General features: G+C 45.0%; 1 protein-coding gene across 3 annotated transcripts in view; it reads right to left on the bottom strand.

The window, feature by feature from the left end:
* PHKB (phosphorylase kinase regulatory subunit beta) overlaps window positions 1-15,916 on the bottom strand; it is a 275,233-nt gene that overhangs the window by 211,441 nt on the left and 47,876 nt on the right. For all 3 annotated transcript variants that reach the window (XM_019505661.1, XM_019505660.1, XM_019505662.1), the window contains 2 exons: window positions 13,416-13,554; window positions 9,477-9,576 (listed from right to left, as the gene is read on the bottom strand). In XM_019505661.1, coding sequence (XP_019361206.1) covers window positions 9,477-9,576; window positions 13,416-13,554 — 239 coding nt within the window. The remainder of the gene's footprint in view (window positions 1-9,476; window positions 9,577-13,415; window positions 13,555-15,916) is intronic.

The raw sequence follows: 15,916 nt of genomic DNA, 5'->3' as shown, positions 1-15,916 counted from the left end.
CCCCCCCACCCCAACTCTGCCTGCCCTCTGCAGCCTCTGCCCCCTCCCCACCACCCTTACTATCAGACACAGCTCAATTCCCTCCTGAACAAGGAACACAAGGAAACTCTGTCCTGTGCACAGCCAATCAGCATCAGTGGAGGTCTGGCCCCAGGGCACTGCTGTGGGGCTGGGAAGAGGCTGTGTTTCCATGTGCTCTGTAGCCCAGGAGAGAATCCAGCTAAAGACACATTTGACAGTAAAGGGGAAGAGGGAGGGAAGGAAAGGAAACTAAGGGGGGCAGAGGCTATAGGAAGCAGATACAGGAGGGTGCAGGTCACAGAGTGGATGGGAAGACTGCAAGGGGAAGAAGGGGTAGAGGACAAGCGGGCCACCTGCCCCCTGAAGCTGTAGTAGTGGGGGGAGGGGGGAATTAATTTAGGACAGCCCTCCAAGTAACTAGACCCTATACATGGAAACTGTAACAAATTTATACATTTTCCAGATATGGAACCCAATTATGGGAGGGTTGTCTTAAATTTGAAGTCAACTTAATTTTAGTTACCTAAAAATGTCATGGATTTTTTTATGTGCTTTTATTTGGCTAGTAGTATTACTACATGCTTATTTTGCCATTTATGCTAAAAATACAATTCCTCTCCTTAAAGGAACAACATTTCTTTACTAGCCTAGTGACACCAGTGTATTAGAACAGTGACTTCTACACTGTTCTATGCTAAGCTTTACTACAATTCTCATTGAAGAGGATGTCAGTAAAACACACGAGCACACAAGAACTCTTGCAGGGCTCTGCATTTGAACAGCAGCATGATTTTTACTGCTGTTTTTAATCTTAAAGTCTCATGCATACAATTGTATTGTTGTTTCAGACTGTTGCTTCAGACTAGGATAGCTGGATTAAATCAAGATGTTTCTTTTTCTTCCAATACTGATCTAGAAGTGTGTAGAACTTACTAGTTAATAAACTAACAGTTTCAACTGACATTTTGGTACTTCATCATTTGCATCTTTGTTCAGTATAGATGGGAGTATATCATGAGAATTTAAATTTAATTACTATGCAAAGGGAATAGTAAGTACTAAATGATTAAAGATACACAAAAAGAAAATTGCATAACTGCTTCCAGTACTGAAGCTGTTAAAAAGGGCTAATTTGAAATCTAAGCACAAAAACAGGCTTTATAAATTTTAGAGGTTAATGTGGCATGAGACTGGAAATAAAATACAACACCATGGGAGTAGTTTAAAATAAAAAACATCCAGCATTTTTTGTACTGATAGGGAAAGGGAAAAACAAAAGATCTATGTGATAAATTCCTATTCTAAAATTATGTATAAGCTGTTTAAGAATCTGCTTTATCCTTACTTGGATTTTATTTGGCATTTTTATGAAGTGTCACAGAGGTAGCAAAAAAAAGTAAAAGGTGAAAAAGCTCATTTTAGTGCAAACAAAACCTTAGTAAGCTACTGGAAAATGTATTCAAGCATATCGCACGTACTTTGAATTCATGGATTTGAAATGTTGTCACAGAACTAAATCTTAGTTCATGATTCTTTTCTACCCCAGTGCCTCCTACATAACTTTGGAAGTACAGATGTAAGTAACCCTCCCCTACATACCCAAAACTCCACATATTGGTCATATTTTGATGCTCAACAGTAGGTACTTTCTGGTACTTTCAATATGGTTAAGATAGTGTGGCATAAATACCATGCTTATCAGTAGAAATGTTTAAAAATATGGAACTGAAATGAAAAAGGGCCCAAATAAATGTTGAATAAAAAACTACTTCATCAGCATTCCTATATTAAATAGAAAGTCTGTAACCCCACCAATTTATATGAAAGAAAGTGCGCGTGCGTGTGCACGCATACTGGCGAAAGCTCAGATGTTGCAAATTGACTTCAAAGGAGGTATGCTAAGCAGCGTACAACAGAGGTGGCTCAACCCCTGACACACAAAGCAATGTTACCCAACTTGAGGGGTTCCCCACAGGTCCAGAAGTTTGGTGGCAGGGGAGCAGGAGGAGTTAACTCTGTTGCTGCTCCCCCCACTGCCAAACTTCCAAGGCTCGTGCGGCTGGATCGGCTCTAGCCAGGCCAGCCCCTATGCAGGTGGATTGGACACCAGTCCCATGTAGCTGGATCAGGCCGCAGTTGGGTGACCAGTGGGCCAGCTCTTCTGGCCCACAGGGCAAAAAAGTTGGGTACCACTGGAGAAAAGCATGGGTGTAGCTGTCAATCTGGTCCAAAAAAGGACCAAGAAAAAGAAACCAAAAAAGGAGGAGACAGAAGAAAAGGGAAAGGATACAGAAGTAAAATAAGGAAAAAGGAGAAACATCAAAAGAAGAGGGAAGGAATGGGGGCGGGGGGGAGAGAGAAGGGGAGGCAGTGGGAGGGCTCGGGAAAGGTAATCAAACCCAAAAGGAAATGGAATACTCCTGTATCTGACAGGGAAAGACCCCTTTCTAAATGTCATCAAGCAATATCAGTTTGTAGAATAGAGTTTTCTAGTGCTGTGACCGCAATGACTGATAAAATACAATCTAAATTCCATGCTATTTCAAGATTGCTGCTAATTTTCTATCAAAGAGCCATATTCAGTAATGTAAGGACCTCAGATGCAAGGTATCCTATAAATGGAAGAGAAAACGCACATTGTATAACTGCACAATAAACTAGAAGTTACTAGTATTGTATTTAGTCAATAATGCCCCAGCTCATGTTAGAGTTAAGAAGTGATTGATTACTTAATCACATCTTAAGTAGTAACACAGCCACAAGTTTATGCAATTAATGGCAAGATAAACAGGGAAGAAGCCAAAAAGTTATTACACAAAATGTAGTAACTTTGATACCTTTGTAGCTTAAAGTGATACCTTTGTAGCTTTAAATTGAAAACATGGCCAGGCCCAGCTTCAGGAGCCCATCAGAGCCCTTTTATCCAACGTGCTATTAAAACTAGGAGTGCTGATCAGCTGACTGCTGCTCCCAGCTTGCTGGACCACTGGAGTCAAGGGCTCCAATGTGCTCCTGAGACTGGGACCCCCAAACGGATTGCCACTCCCAGTCTCAGGAGCACTTTGGGGCCCTTGACTCCAATGCACCCTGAGACTGGGAGCACCAATTACCGGACTGGTATGCTACTTGCTGGAGCAGGGGGAACCCAAGATCATGATCCTGTGCTACCCCTGCACTTGTAATATGGCACAACTGGAATGTGACCCCAATCCAATAATCATGCCACCTAACATGCACATGTAGCATGGCAGGAAACACGATTGTTGGGATCATAAATCACATCCCATTTGGGCCTTTAATTGAACATCTGTCAGGAGTCTAAGTGGAAGACAATGAACTAATTGGTGAGCAGAAGTAGCAGGCAGCATTATATTCTAAATTCAAATGTGGCCATTTTTGGCAAACATAGCTCATGTTTTTTCTATCCTACTATTTTTTTCTGTAAGTGTACAGTGTATGTGATCTAGACTACTCGCATCTGAATCACATCTCAAATTGTTGGTTTCTCTAATGCTTGAGCAGAGAAGCCTGTACAGTAATTAAGATGACAAATAACAGTCACTATATTTACAATATGCAATCTATGATCATTTAGGCTGCTTACAGATGTGAAAAAAAGAATGGTGCTTTGCTTTAAGCTCGGTGCACCCCCACACTGAGCACAGCACATGCCCAAAAGAGGCATCATGTTGGCTGGAACTAGCTCACCCTATGTCCATACAGACTGGGTGCTTCAGCGGGGCTTTTTGGAGTTTTCAACTAAGAGCTGATTAAATCAGCGTTAGATAAAAGCGTCAAAAAGCCCTGCTGAAGTACCCGATCTATACAGATGCTGCAGAGCTAGGTCAAACTAATGCAGTGCCTCTACCAGTAAAGTGGCGATTTTGGGGCGTTTTTTTTCCCCACATCTGTCAGCTCCCTTACTGTTTACTATTCACATAAACCAGAGGTGGGCAAAATACAGCCTGTGGGCCAAATCAGGCCTGTAAGGCCATTCTATCCGGCCCACGGGGCCCCTAAAAAATTTAGAAAATTAATATTCACCTGCCCTTGGTTCCTGTCAAAAATGACAGGAACCAAGGGCAGTAGGACACGGGGGAAGCCTGGCAGGCTCCCACAACAGCAAGACCCACCTGGCCCCGCCCCTCCATCTGGAAGCTCCAGCAGGGGCTTCTGGCCTGGGACCACGTAGCTGCCCTGTGCCAGAGCCTCAGGTGGGGGTGGGGGGCAGGAGGGCAGGGAAGAGTCCAGGAGAAAAGCTGAGCACTGGGTGGCGAAAGCAGCCCCTCTCCTGCCCTGTGGCCGGTGCCCCATGCTACAGCCGCTCACAACCTGTGTGGGGCTGCCTGTGCCTGCTCCAGACAGCCCCGCGCGGGCTGCGAGTGGCTGTAGCAGGGAGCACCAGCCACAGTGCGGGGGAAGCACCACTTCCCTCCCCTCCCCCAGCTTTTCCCCGGGCTCCTTCCCTGCTCCTTCCTGGTGCAGGGAAAAGCAGGCCCTCGCTTGTTCCATTGCAGCTGCTCCCTGCTGCAGCCACTTGCAGCGTGGGGCGCCGGGCACAGGGCAGGGAGGGGCCACTTTCCCCGCCCTGCGCTCAGCACCACCTTGTAACCTGGCCCCACTGCCAGCTTGGGTCCCGCACCAGCTCCAGGCTCACCCATCAGGGCTGCGTGTGGCAGCAGCAGCTGGAGCCCCCCACTTGCCTTGCTGGGCAGTGTTTGCCACCACCGCCTCTGTGCTGCCCAGTGCACGAGCTCCGGGTGGGCAGCAACAGCAGCCAGCACTGCTCAGCACAGCAAGCGGGGCGTGGGGCCGCAACTGCTGCCGCACACAGCCCCAACGGGCGAGACCAGAGCCGGCATGGAGCCCAGGCTGGCAGCAGGGCTGGGTTACAAGCTGGTGCTGAGCGTGGGGAAAAGTGAGCCCTTACTCGCCCTGTGGCTGGCACTCTGTGCTGCAGCTGCTTGCAGTCCACGTGGGGCTGCCTGCTCCGGACAGCCCTGCATGGGCTGCAAGTGCCTGCAGCAGGGAGAGCTGGCCATGGGGTGGGCGAGGGGCCACTTTTCCCTGCACTCAGCACCAGCTTCTTCCCTGCCAGCAAGCAGGGGTTCGGGACTGTGCGCTGCCCCCCGCCTGTACTGCGGGGTTGGGGGACAGTGAGTGGGTGGGGAGCCAATGGGAGCACGGGGCCCGCACCGGTGCCCTGGGGCCAGTGCCGGCAGGGCCCAGAGCAGGGTGGCAGGAGTGCGGGGTCCCAGCTGGCAGGGGCTCTATGCAGCCGGGCCAGCTCCCCCCTCTCCCTGCTGGTGCAGCCCAACCCAGCTCCACAGACCCCTGCCAGCCTGTGCCCTGCTTTGGGCCCCACCAGTGCAGGTCCGGGGACATTGGTCCCAAGACATTGGGACACTGGTCCCAAGGTGGTGACCAGGGGTTGGGGCAACCCATGCAGCCCTCAACAGTCTGCCAAAACTGGGTAAGCGGTCCTCCACCTGAAATAATTGCCCGCCCCTGACAAACTCTGGTCTTTCCCCACAGCAAACTACTGTATGTCAAAAAGAGAAATAACTCCACTGACACAATCAATTTACGCCAAGATTAGTCAAAGCTATTAACCTACAAAGCAACAATACTAAAACTAGAAAAAACACAAAGTTGCTAACATGAGTATCACCTGCAGGGCACATATACTGGTTCATTAATAAGTAAATGAGCTATATAAACCTAATTCTTCTGAGATTTGTGTGTTGTGGATTATATGACATCATAAAGTTAAATACAGTAGTACTATATTTTAACATAATTTTAGCTGAGACATGATAAAATGCACATTGCTTAGATCTATAAAACAACACGTACCATAAATAAACAGAAGTTTGAACACTTGTTAGTAGAGGTGCACCTATCAGATCGGCACTGATAAAAGGAAAGTTAATATTATCAACTTTTGGCTTTTTTTGGCCAGTGTAGCCAATAATGTCACCGATAAACGCCATGTACATGCATGCAGACAGGAATGCAGCCAGGCAGCTCAGAGAGCATTACCCTGCAGGTAAGTCTGTGGGACAGAAGAGATGTGGGGGAGGGAAGGGGCATAGGGAAGGCCAACTGAGGCCCCCACAGTGAGGCAGGGAGTGGGGCAAGGGCAGGTGCTGCCCAGCCAGGGCAGTGAATGGGACCTCGGGAGCCACAGGCAGCTCCTCCAGAGGGCATGGGAGAGTAGAGAAAGGGGACAGTTCCCCGCCTCTGCGGGCCCCCCAGGGAAGGCATGGGGGCATGTGCTTCCCCTGATTTGTGCGCAGGGCAGAGGTGCATTGCCTCTGGTGGGCTTGGGGAAAGAGGCTGTGTCAGCCTCTTCCTGGTGTGGGTGCTGGGTTGGGCTCAGAGTGGGAGGAGTGGGGCAGGCTCAGCTGCACAAGGCAGGTGGTGGCATCAGCATCGCTGGCAGGGATGGCTACTGGGGAGGGGCCTAAGGCAGATTTTTGGGGAGGCGATAGCCCCACCACAGTCCCCCTAGCAGCACCCCTGCTCAGAGCACTCCACTCTGCTGCCTTTCTCTCAGGAGCCCTACACTGGCTGCATGCCCCCTGTCCACCCCTCAGCACAGGGCTCCAAAGGGAAAGGCACCCCATGCAGGGGTGATGCTAGGAGGGTTTGGGGGGCCTACAGCCACCCCAAAATCTGCCTTGCCCCCCATCTGCTTTGCCCTTCCAGTACCATTGCTACCCACCCTGCACAACTGAGCCTGTCTCACTCTCACATGTTCTGAGCCCAGCCCTGGCCCAGCACCCCCACCAGAAAGAGGCTGGTGCAGCCCCTGGCCCCAAGCCCACAGTGGGCAGCCTGCCTCCACCCCGTGCACAAATCCAGGGGGGGTACATCCCCCCTATGCCTCCCCCAGGGGTGTGCAGCAACAGGAAGCCCCCCCCCCCATGCCCCAAGCCGCTTACAACTCTGTCCTGCTCCCAGCCCTAGGGTCCCTGACTGGGCAGTGCCTGCCCCTTCTCCACTCCCTCCCTCACCATGGGGGCCTCAATCTGCCTTCCCACACCCCTTCCCCTCCACAGACTTATTTACAGGGTGCTGTTTTCAAAGCTGCCTGGCTGCATTCCTGTAATTTGTCCATCAGATCAGTATCAGCCAATATGATTGTTTAATAATGTGCTATTGGTGTTGGCAAAGAATATCTTTATTGGTGTACCCCTACTTGTTAGAGATGCATGTATTATTGCAATTTGAGAACATATTTCAGGTTATACTAATATGGTATAAGTTGCTTGCTTTGTTACTGCAAAATACTCAAGAATCTATAAATGATTAGTAAGACAATATTTTAAAAGAACTTTGTTCAAAATGATGTGCAGTATCGAGCATGGGTAGACAAATTATAGGTTTGTTATATAGTTCCAATATCAAAAAAGCAAATATAACTTTCTTTTCCTCCCATCTATCATTTTGTTCTCCAGACAGACCACACTACACTTATTAATTGAAAAATAAATCCAAACAATTCAGTCATTTTAACGCATAAGTGAAGATTGGCGGAGGGAAGGTTTAAGTTGGACATCAGGACACGCTAATTCACAGTCAGGGCGGCTAGAGTCTGGAACCAGCTTCCAAGGGAGGTGGTGCAGGCTCCCACCCTGGGGGTTTTTAAGAGGAGGTTGGATGACCACCTTACTGGGGTCATTTGACCCCAGTGCTCTTCCTGCCATGGCAGGGGGTCGGACTAGATGATCTGCTCAGGTCCCTTCCGACCCTAGAAACTATGAAACTATGATTTAAAAAAAAGCACATTGATGCAACCACAACACCTTCTTTCATGTTTATGTTTTATATGACATAACCAGCAAATTTTGAACTTTAAGAGTTGTTAAAGAAGTAATGTATTCCTCTTCTTTCTTGAAAAGGGATTCATCTAGCACTTGCAAAATCATCAGAAAGTGAAGTAAAATAAAAGATTTACATATTTTGCTAAAAAGAAAATAATTATATTCATATTTGCAAGTCTTAACCTCTTGGGGACATCTTCTTATAAGTGAGCCTCCTTGAATTATCTGCTTTCTAGGACAATGTCACATCACCTTGCCAAATAACCCATTCAGAAAGAATGTGTATTTAAATATAAAATGTTGATGTTAACTAATTAAAAATAAAGCGAACAACCCTCCCCCTAATCATAATACCCTCCCCAGAGTTTCAGCTAGACTACTGGTTCTCAACCTTTTTAGATGCCAGGCATCCCTGGATAATGTTTCTGATTTTAGCGGCATCCCATTTAAAGTGGCACTAATTTAATTTCTCATGGTGCTGACCCCACTGCACCTGTGTCATCCTTCTAAAAAGACTGCAGCATCCCAGTTGAGAATCACTGAGCTAAACTAATCTCACAAATAGTCTTAAATTTGTTCCTTTAATCTCTATTTTAAAAAAAAGAGTCTGTTATAGGTAGGGACACTAGAATTTTTGTCACAAGTGTGCTGAGCAGTGACTCCTTTAATCTTGGGAGTTTTCCTTGTGCATCCCCCACTGCTAATCGGCAGAGGGATCCCTTCAGCCTTGCTGTTTGCTCCTGATGGCTGCTGGGAGGTGAAAACCACATTTTAAAATATGCTGTGGTTTTTGTCTCCTGTCAATTCAGCAGCAAGTGGTGGGGCCACTAGAGCTCTTATGCCAATCAGCAGCAGGAGACAAAAACCGTGGCATATTTAAAATCACAGTTTTTGCCTCCCCACCAGTCAGGAATAAACAGCAAGCAACATGGCTCCTCTCCAATGAGCAGCAGGAGGGAGACACAAGGAAAACTCCATGATTAAAGGAGCTGTTGCATATAGCGTTTCCAACATGAATTCCAGTAGCCCCTAGCTATAGGTTTCCCAAAGAAGGCATAACGGACAGGCCCAATAAAATCCACACCAAAATAGAGTCAGGATTTTCAGTCTCCAGCCTTCTCACTTCTATTTATACTCCTAGATATTGCTGCCCTTTCAGGAAAAACAGCAGCAGCACTTAAATCTCTCTCATTCTTCCCAGGACTTGCAAATAAATACCTATGTATGAAGAATTTTGGCTTACACTTAGGCTGTCAGTGCTCCTTGGCCCCACGCTGGGGTGTATAAATGGGAAGGAGTTCTATTCTCCCAGTCCCCTGCAGACAATTGCAGTAGAAAGAATTGTGCAGTGAAGCCATTGTACAGTAGGACCATGGATCAGGGCCAGAAAAACAAAGTAATTTTGAATATATTTGACAATTTATTCTCTGGATAAAGTGCTTCTTACCTTCCAAATTTTCATATTGCTGGGTCCTGAAAATGGAAGCAGTCATTTCTTAGCTAGGCTGCACTGGAGTATTGCATTGCCCTTTTAATTTTATCTATATATAGAAGATGCCACTGCTTATAGTTAAATTAATCCTTTAGAATTAAGTGAGAGCTTGTGTCCATACTGCAGTGGTTTACCTTATCAGCCTGACGCATGTAGCAGTAGAGAATTCCTCTCATACATTTTATAGCAGAATGCTCCAGCTCATGAGTCCGTCCTTTGTCATCATCAATACGCCTGGGTGAGAAAGATAACCCAAGAAACAAATTGGAAATGCATTAGGAAGAAGTTAAAGGTAGCATTAGTGCTTTTGATAATTATGCGTTTAACTACATAGTTAGCACAGTATTAAAAAGGGGCCCATGCTAATGCTATTATTTTGCAGCTCAACAAGGAAACATCCTGTCAGCTTTTCTTTGATAAAAAAATCCAAGTTTTTTAGTTTACACTCTAACTTAGCAACAAAAACTGAGGGTAGAAATTTGCCCTCTAACTTCTCAACTAGAAAAAAGAAAAGAAAAACACAGAAAGAAAATTGCTCTGGTATTTAAAAAGAGCAAAATTTGTTCTACTTTGATTTGTTTAGGATACCCTTATATTCAGGAACAATTTTCTTTGGGTTTTTTATTATTTTTACAAAATGGCTGTAATTCACACAGTCAAAGACTTATATTTTGGACAGGAAAAATATTATAATATTTCCCTATTCAGTTGAAAGGTACTAAAGCAATGCAAATATATACACATAAAAACACCCACACAACAGTAGTCTTTAAGCGTACGCATACTTAATTATCACATTACTATTCTTAGTTATTACCATCACTAAGTTTATTGCATCTCATTTAAGGACTATTGCACAATGCCGAAGTGGGAGTGTATTGCAATGAGGAAGGAGTCGTTAGGGTATGCTGGGCTTTCACGAGTCATACAAATAACAATGTTGTGATAGCTTTACGAATCACAGCATAGTCTGACAACGTATCATTTGAAGGCTTTTTTAACACTGGCATTACATCTATTTAGATACACAAAACAAGACCAAAATGAGATATATAGCATCAGTTAAAAAAATTCAAGCTGGGAAAAGGTAAATCCCTAAAGAATAAAGACAATGAAATATGTCCTGAATAGGCTTACAGTTCTGAAACATTTGTCTAAACTCTAAGTATAACCTCGAGAAAGTAAAGAGCTCTATTAAAGTTTTATCAGTTTCCTAGATATTTTTTATCACCTAATGCCAAATCTCAGTGTTCTTTAGAATGTTTTGGGGAACAGTAGCTAGAGCGTTCTGAAAGTGAACAGTTCAGCAGCACACGGCAGAGGCAGGAACATAATTGTATATGGAAGGTGAATTCTACAAAATATCCAACACAGCTTCACAGTGCTTCTGACTTGTAACATCTATTTTACTTTACTACTGGCTGGGAGTAGATGCAGAGGCCTGGCCTCAACCCCTGTCCCCTGGGACATTTTTGACCACACAGTAGGAGCAACAGCCAAGGACTTCTTTAAGTCCTGAAGATGGTAAGAATTTCTGTCCCCTTCTTCTTTCCCCTCCATGTTCAGAGGCACATACCCTCCCCCGCCTTCCCCATCTTCCATTCCCCATTCCCTGCCTGCTGCTGACACTGCTGTGCTGGGAGCAAGGGAAACTCCTGTCTCACTCTAGCTGGGCTGTGTGGGGGCTGGACTTAGTCTGGGACAACAACAGTAGCATAGTGGGGCAAGTTCCCCCTCCCCACTCCTGCTCCTGAGTTTGGGAAACACCCAGGGGAAACCAGGCAAGGAGGGCAAAACACTGCTGTTGTCTCAGGCTGAGCCCAGCACACATCCCAGCTATAGCAAGGCAGGAGATCCCCTGCAGCACCCTTCTACTACCGGCCTTTTTGAGAGCAGAGATTATTAATCACACTAAACCAGTTGCATAGCCAGGAGCTGGAACTTTATTTTCAAAAACATGGGAAGTGCAAATGTATGAGGGAATGTAGGTTTACCTATAATTTTTTTCCCACTACCTCTCCTTCCCCTAAGCTACAAAACAGATTCCATGTATCTCACTCCAGAGTGGAGGAAATAAAAAACAGAAAAGGATTTAAAGAATTCCTTCAACATGCATAAAATATAGGAGTAACGATCACATTTTAAAGCCTAACTTCCTTTTATTTAACTTTTTAAAATTATTATAACTTAACAATAAAAATGAAACAAAATTGGGAAGATTAGCCTTTTCAGGATGCTAATTAATTAGTATTAGTTAAAAACATTAGATTTGGGTTTTCAGACAAAATTTTAAACACATTATCAAATAAAGCCAGGGGGAGAAAGAGGGAAAGATATAACTTAAAACACATAAACATTATCAAAGTACAAGTAGCTCAACATTTTTCATCCATAGGGTAAATCATCTGCACTTAAACAAAAAATTGTAACAAATTATAATTAGCTCTTCAACTGCAGATATAGGAGAATTGTGCTAGGGAAAATGATTATCTCCTCACTGCATGATGCTGACTGATGGTAGGGATTATTCATCACTACCATGGCATTCTCCTTTCTTATAAATACACAAGAGTTGAACTAACATTACCTTAGTACAGAGACAGGCAAAATACAGTCCATGGGCCAGATCCAGCCTACCAGGCACTTTCGTTTAGCCCATGGTGCCCATCAACTAGTTGTATACCACCCAGCCCTTCTGCCCACAAGGGTGGGAGCGGGGTACCCATGTAGACACCCCACCCCCCACCAACATACCTTTATTGCTAGAGGTGCACAGATACATCAGTCCCATATCGTATTGGCACCAATATGAGGAAAATTGACATTATTGGCAGTAAGCTTTTTTCAGCCACACCAGCCAGCGCCGAATAAATAACCTGTGCATACCTTTATCACTGCACAGAGAGCAACGTCCAGCTTGTAAGTCTGTTGTGGGGGGGAAGGGGCATGGGCAGGGGCAGATCAAGGCTCCCACAGTGAGAAAGGAAGTGGGGCAGGGGTAGACGCTGCCCAGCCAGGGTGGAGCAGGGCATGGGACGGAGCTGTGAGCGGTTCGTCTGGGGGCACTGGGGGAGGGGCGGCCCCCACTGCTACGATCATCCTGGGAGGGCATGGGGGCGTGTGTCCCCAGATATGTGCATGAGGTATGGGCAGGCTGCCTCTGTGGGCTTGGGCCAGGGGCTGCACTAAGCAATTCCCAGTGGAGAGACAGGGCTGAGGCTGCACTCAGGGCAGATAGCAGCAGTGCTGGGGCAGGGAGGCTGCAGCCACCCCAGAATTCGTCGTAGTCCTCCTTCCAGAAGCACCACCACCACCCGCCCCAAGTGTGGCCCCTCTGCCAGGAAAAGCCTGATGCTGCCCCTAGACCACAGCGCCAGCCTGCCCTCACCCCAAGTGCAGATCCAGGGGGCACATGCCCTTCCATGCCCTCCCAGGGTCCATGTAGTGGCGGGAGCTGCTCCCCGCTCCCCACGCCACCCAGATAAGCCACTTGCGGCTCTGTCCTGTGCCCTGCCCCACCATATTTTAATGTTGAAATCAGTGGATATAAAATTTCTTATGATCCTCCATAACTAGCACAGAACAGAGCAAAAGTTGAACTTATACCTAGAGACAAGATTTGGCAGGAGGAATACTACTCTGTGCTGAAACTGAAGTAGGTTAGAAATGAGCTTCTCAGACATCAATAGGGCAGTTGTTTAAAGAAAACAATACAATACATTTAAAACCGAGAAATTCTGAAGTCAATTGAGATCTATAGTTGGTGTCCTCATTTCCAAAGTTCACAAATTCATTTTTCAGAACAGGTTTTAATTTCATTTTTTTAAGTAAGTAGGAGAAATGCTCTTGTAGGAAAAAAAAAGTGTTGCTTCCACAGTATCACTTTGAAAATATCTGGGTTTTCTTTAAGGTTTTAATTAAAATAAAACCTCCAAACATAGAACTATTCACCCTCCTCTTTAATCCAAGGGAGTGTCTACAGTTAAGGTTTTGCTGTTTTAACTCTACCAGAGAACTGAACCACTATCTAAATCTGTATTTCATTTATGTAATATTCTTTTTAAAAAGGTTACCTGTATGCAAGTGCTAATGCCCAAGCACATGCAGCACAGTAAAGACTGTCATGAACCTTTGCCTTTTGGTTGTCACCAAACGTTTTTGTGGGAAAGAGACCTGTGGTTGGACTCTGATAGAGCAACACGGTTGACTTCACTGTAAAGAAAAAAAATAAAGCTATAATTACTATTCCAGCTTCTCCCAGTCTGAAGGCAGCTTTTTAAAAAAGTTAGAAGAGTAAAATACAACAAACCTGCAACAAAACTTTATAGTAAGAATAAAAGCTACAGGGGTAAATAAATTAGAGTTCTAAGCATAAAGGTTTTCCCCCCCATGCATCAAGGCTTCTTTTCAAATGAAATACTTTTCAATACTTCTTCAAAATCAGCATTCAAAGCAGTTTCTCTGCATTCATAGCTTTATTGCAGCCAAATCAGAATGGAATGTCCCCAGTGCAATAGTTTGCATCTACTTATTGGTGTATAGGCATTATCATTTTTTAGAAATTCAAATTTAAAAAAAAAGTTTACAATATTTGGATTACCCTAAAAAAAAAAAATCTCAAAGGCAGGCCAAGGTCAAGAAATCATTCCCAAATAAATGGTTTAGAGGATTTCAGGCATGCTGTTCCCACTTTGAAATCTTATATTTTTCATTCTTGTCAAAAATGTTTCTTTTGATTATGTACATATTATTCATTTTACACTTTTTAGTTCATTAGGTGTTTAAAGTATTCCTTAAAAGTTAATGAAGTACCTCAAACTGAGCAAAACATCATGAAATAACTTCACTATAACTTTGCTAAATAACCTTCCTTCATGAAGATGCCTACAAATCAGCTTAAGCAACTTATTTCAGTAAGTAAAAGGAAATTTCATGTGAACAATTCTACATTAATCCAATATAAGTTACTCATATTTAAAGCTAAACCTAAATGTTTAATTTATATCTATATACCAAAAAATACATAAGCTACTTAATTCACCCCAATATGAAACTGGGGTGCACCCAAAAGCTTGCTAAGAGCTTTTTTCCAACTACTCAGTTGGTCTAATAAAAGATATCACATCTACTCAAAAGAATCTAGCCTGCTTAAAACTGAAATAGAAGACTGACCAGAGTAGAAGTGTAGATGAATGGCAAACAGCACTGATTTGCCCCGGCCAACTACTAAAATTATACTGAACCTACTTCACAGCAAAGATAAAGGCAACAAAACTTTACACATGTTTTAAAAGTGTTTCATCCTTCTTTTTCGACTTGGGCAGCATTTGTTTACTATGCTGTACCACTGAACATGAAAAGCTTAAAACTTCAGCAGTTAACGAGACAACCACTGTCAAACTCACCAGGCTGGATCAGGCTTACAGACCAGACCAGCATTCTGGGTGTAGAGGGAACCCTGGAGCGACCGCCATGCATGGCACAGCCCTAGACAGAGCAGTATAGCAGATGCTCCAGGGCTATCCTGCATGCAACAGCCACTCTACTGCTCCAGGACACAAGAAGGAATAGGTGTTGCATATGGCACATGGGGCCATGAGGAGCACCCTGCATGCTGCCTGCTAGGCCTGTGCAAAGTGGGTAGTATTCACTTCAGAGTATAGGGCTTTTTTTTTTTACGAGCAGGTGGGGCAGCCATTGATGGAGCTGGGAGAGCAGGCACGGGTCAGGGGGCACTTAGGGGGGACCAGGCAGGGAATCGGGTCTGGCAGAGGTCCTCCCATGGTTCCCTCTTCCTTTCTCCAGCCTTCTTTTGCCCCCTACTTACTGGCACAGAGCCCAGGTCCCACTCCCTGCAGCTGCAAGCTGGGACTGCCCGAATTGCTGAATCTCTTTCCAAATCTTTTCCGAATCGATTCAGAGGCTTCAAATCAATTTAGACCATTTTATTGGTCTCCCGATTTGATTTGGATTCGGAGATTTGGCTGCCAAATCAGGCTGAATCTCCTCTGGATCGAATCAGGACCCGAAGCTTCGCACAGCCCTACTACCCACAGATCACTCGAAGACACATAGGCAGCTATATTTCTGACACCAAATGATTTGATTTAAAAAAAAAAAAAAAAGGGACAATCATATAGTGCACTGACACCTATATGAGTTCACAATAAAAAGTTTTTCAACTAATATTTTTACTGTAAGACTTTGTAATAACATGTAAACCCCTTTAATTTCAATTCATAACAATTACCTAAAGTCTCTCTAAACCAGTGGTGTCAAAAGTCATTTGTGGGCCAAATGAGTGGTGTGGGACCAACCCACAGGTCAGATCAGGCCCACAGACTGGCCCTACAAGCCCTACCCAGCACACATCCCAGAGCAGCAAGAGCTGGCATTGCATACAGTATATGTCCTAGACCAGCTGCTCTGGAACCGCGCTGCATGCAGCATCCACTCTAGCATGCAGCTGCTCCATGACAGATCCTATGTACATCCCAGAGGCAGAGTTGGTGCCACATGCAGTAAGGCCCTAGCATGGGCATCAAATGCGGTGTGGTCCCAGACTATATGCTCC

Source organism: Gavialis gangeticus, unplaced genomic scaffold (genome assembly GCF_001723915.1).
Source record: "Gavialis gangeticus isolate Ggan-Ray unplaced genomic scaffold, GavGan_comp1, whole genome shotgun sequence".
NCBI classification, from domain to species: domain Eukaryota; kingdom Metazoa; phylum Chordata; order Crocodylia; family Gavialidae; genus Gavialis; species Gavialis gangeticus.
The sequence above is the reverse complement of the archived record's forward strand: the minus strand, read 5'-3'. Positions and strand labels throughout refer to the sequence as shown.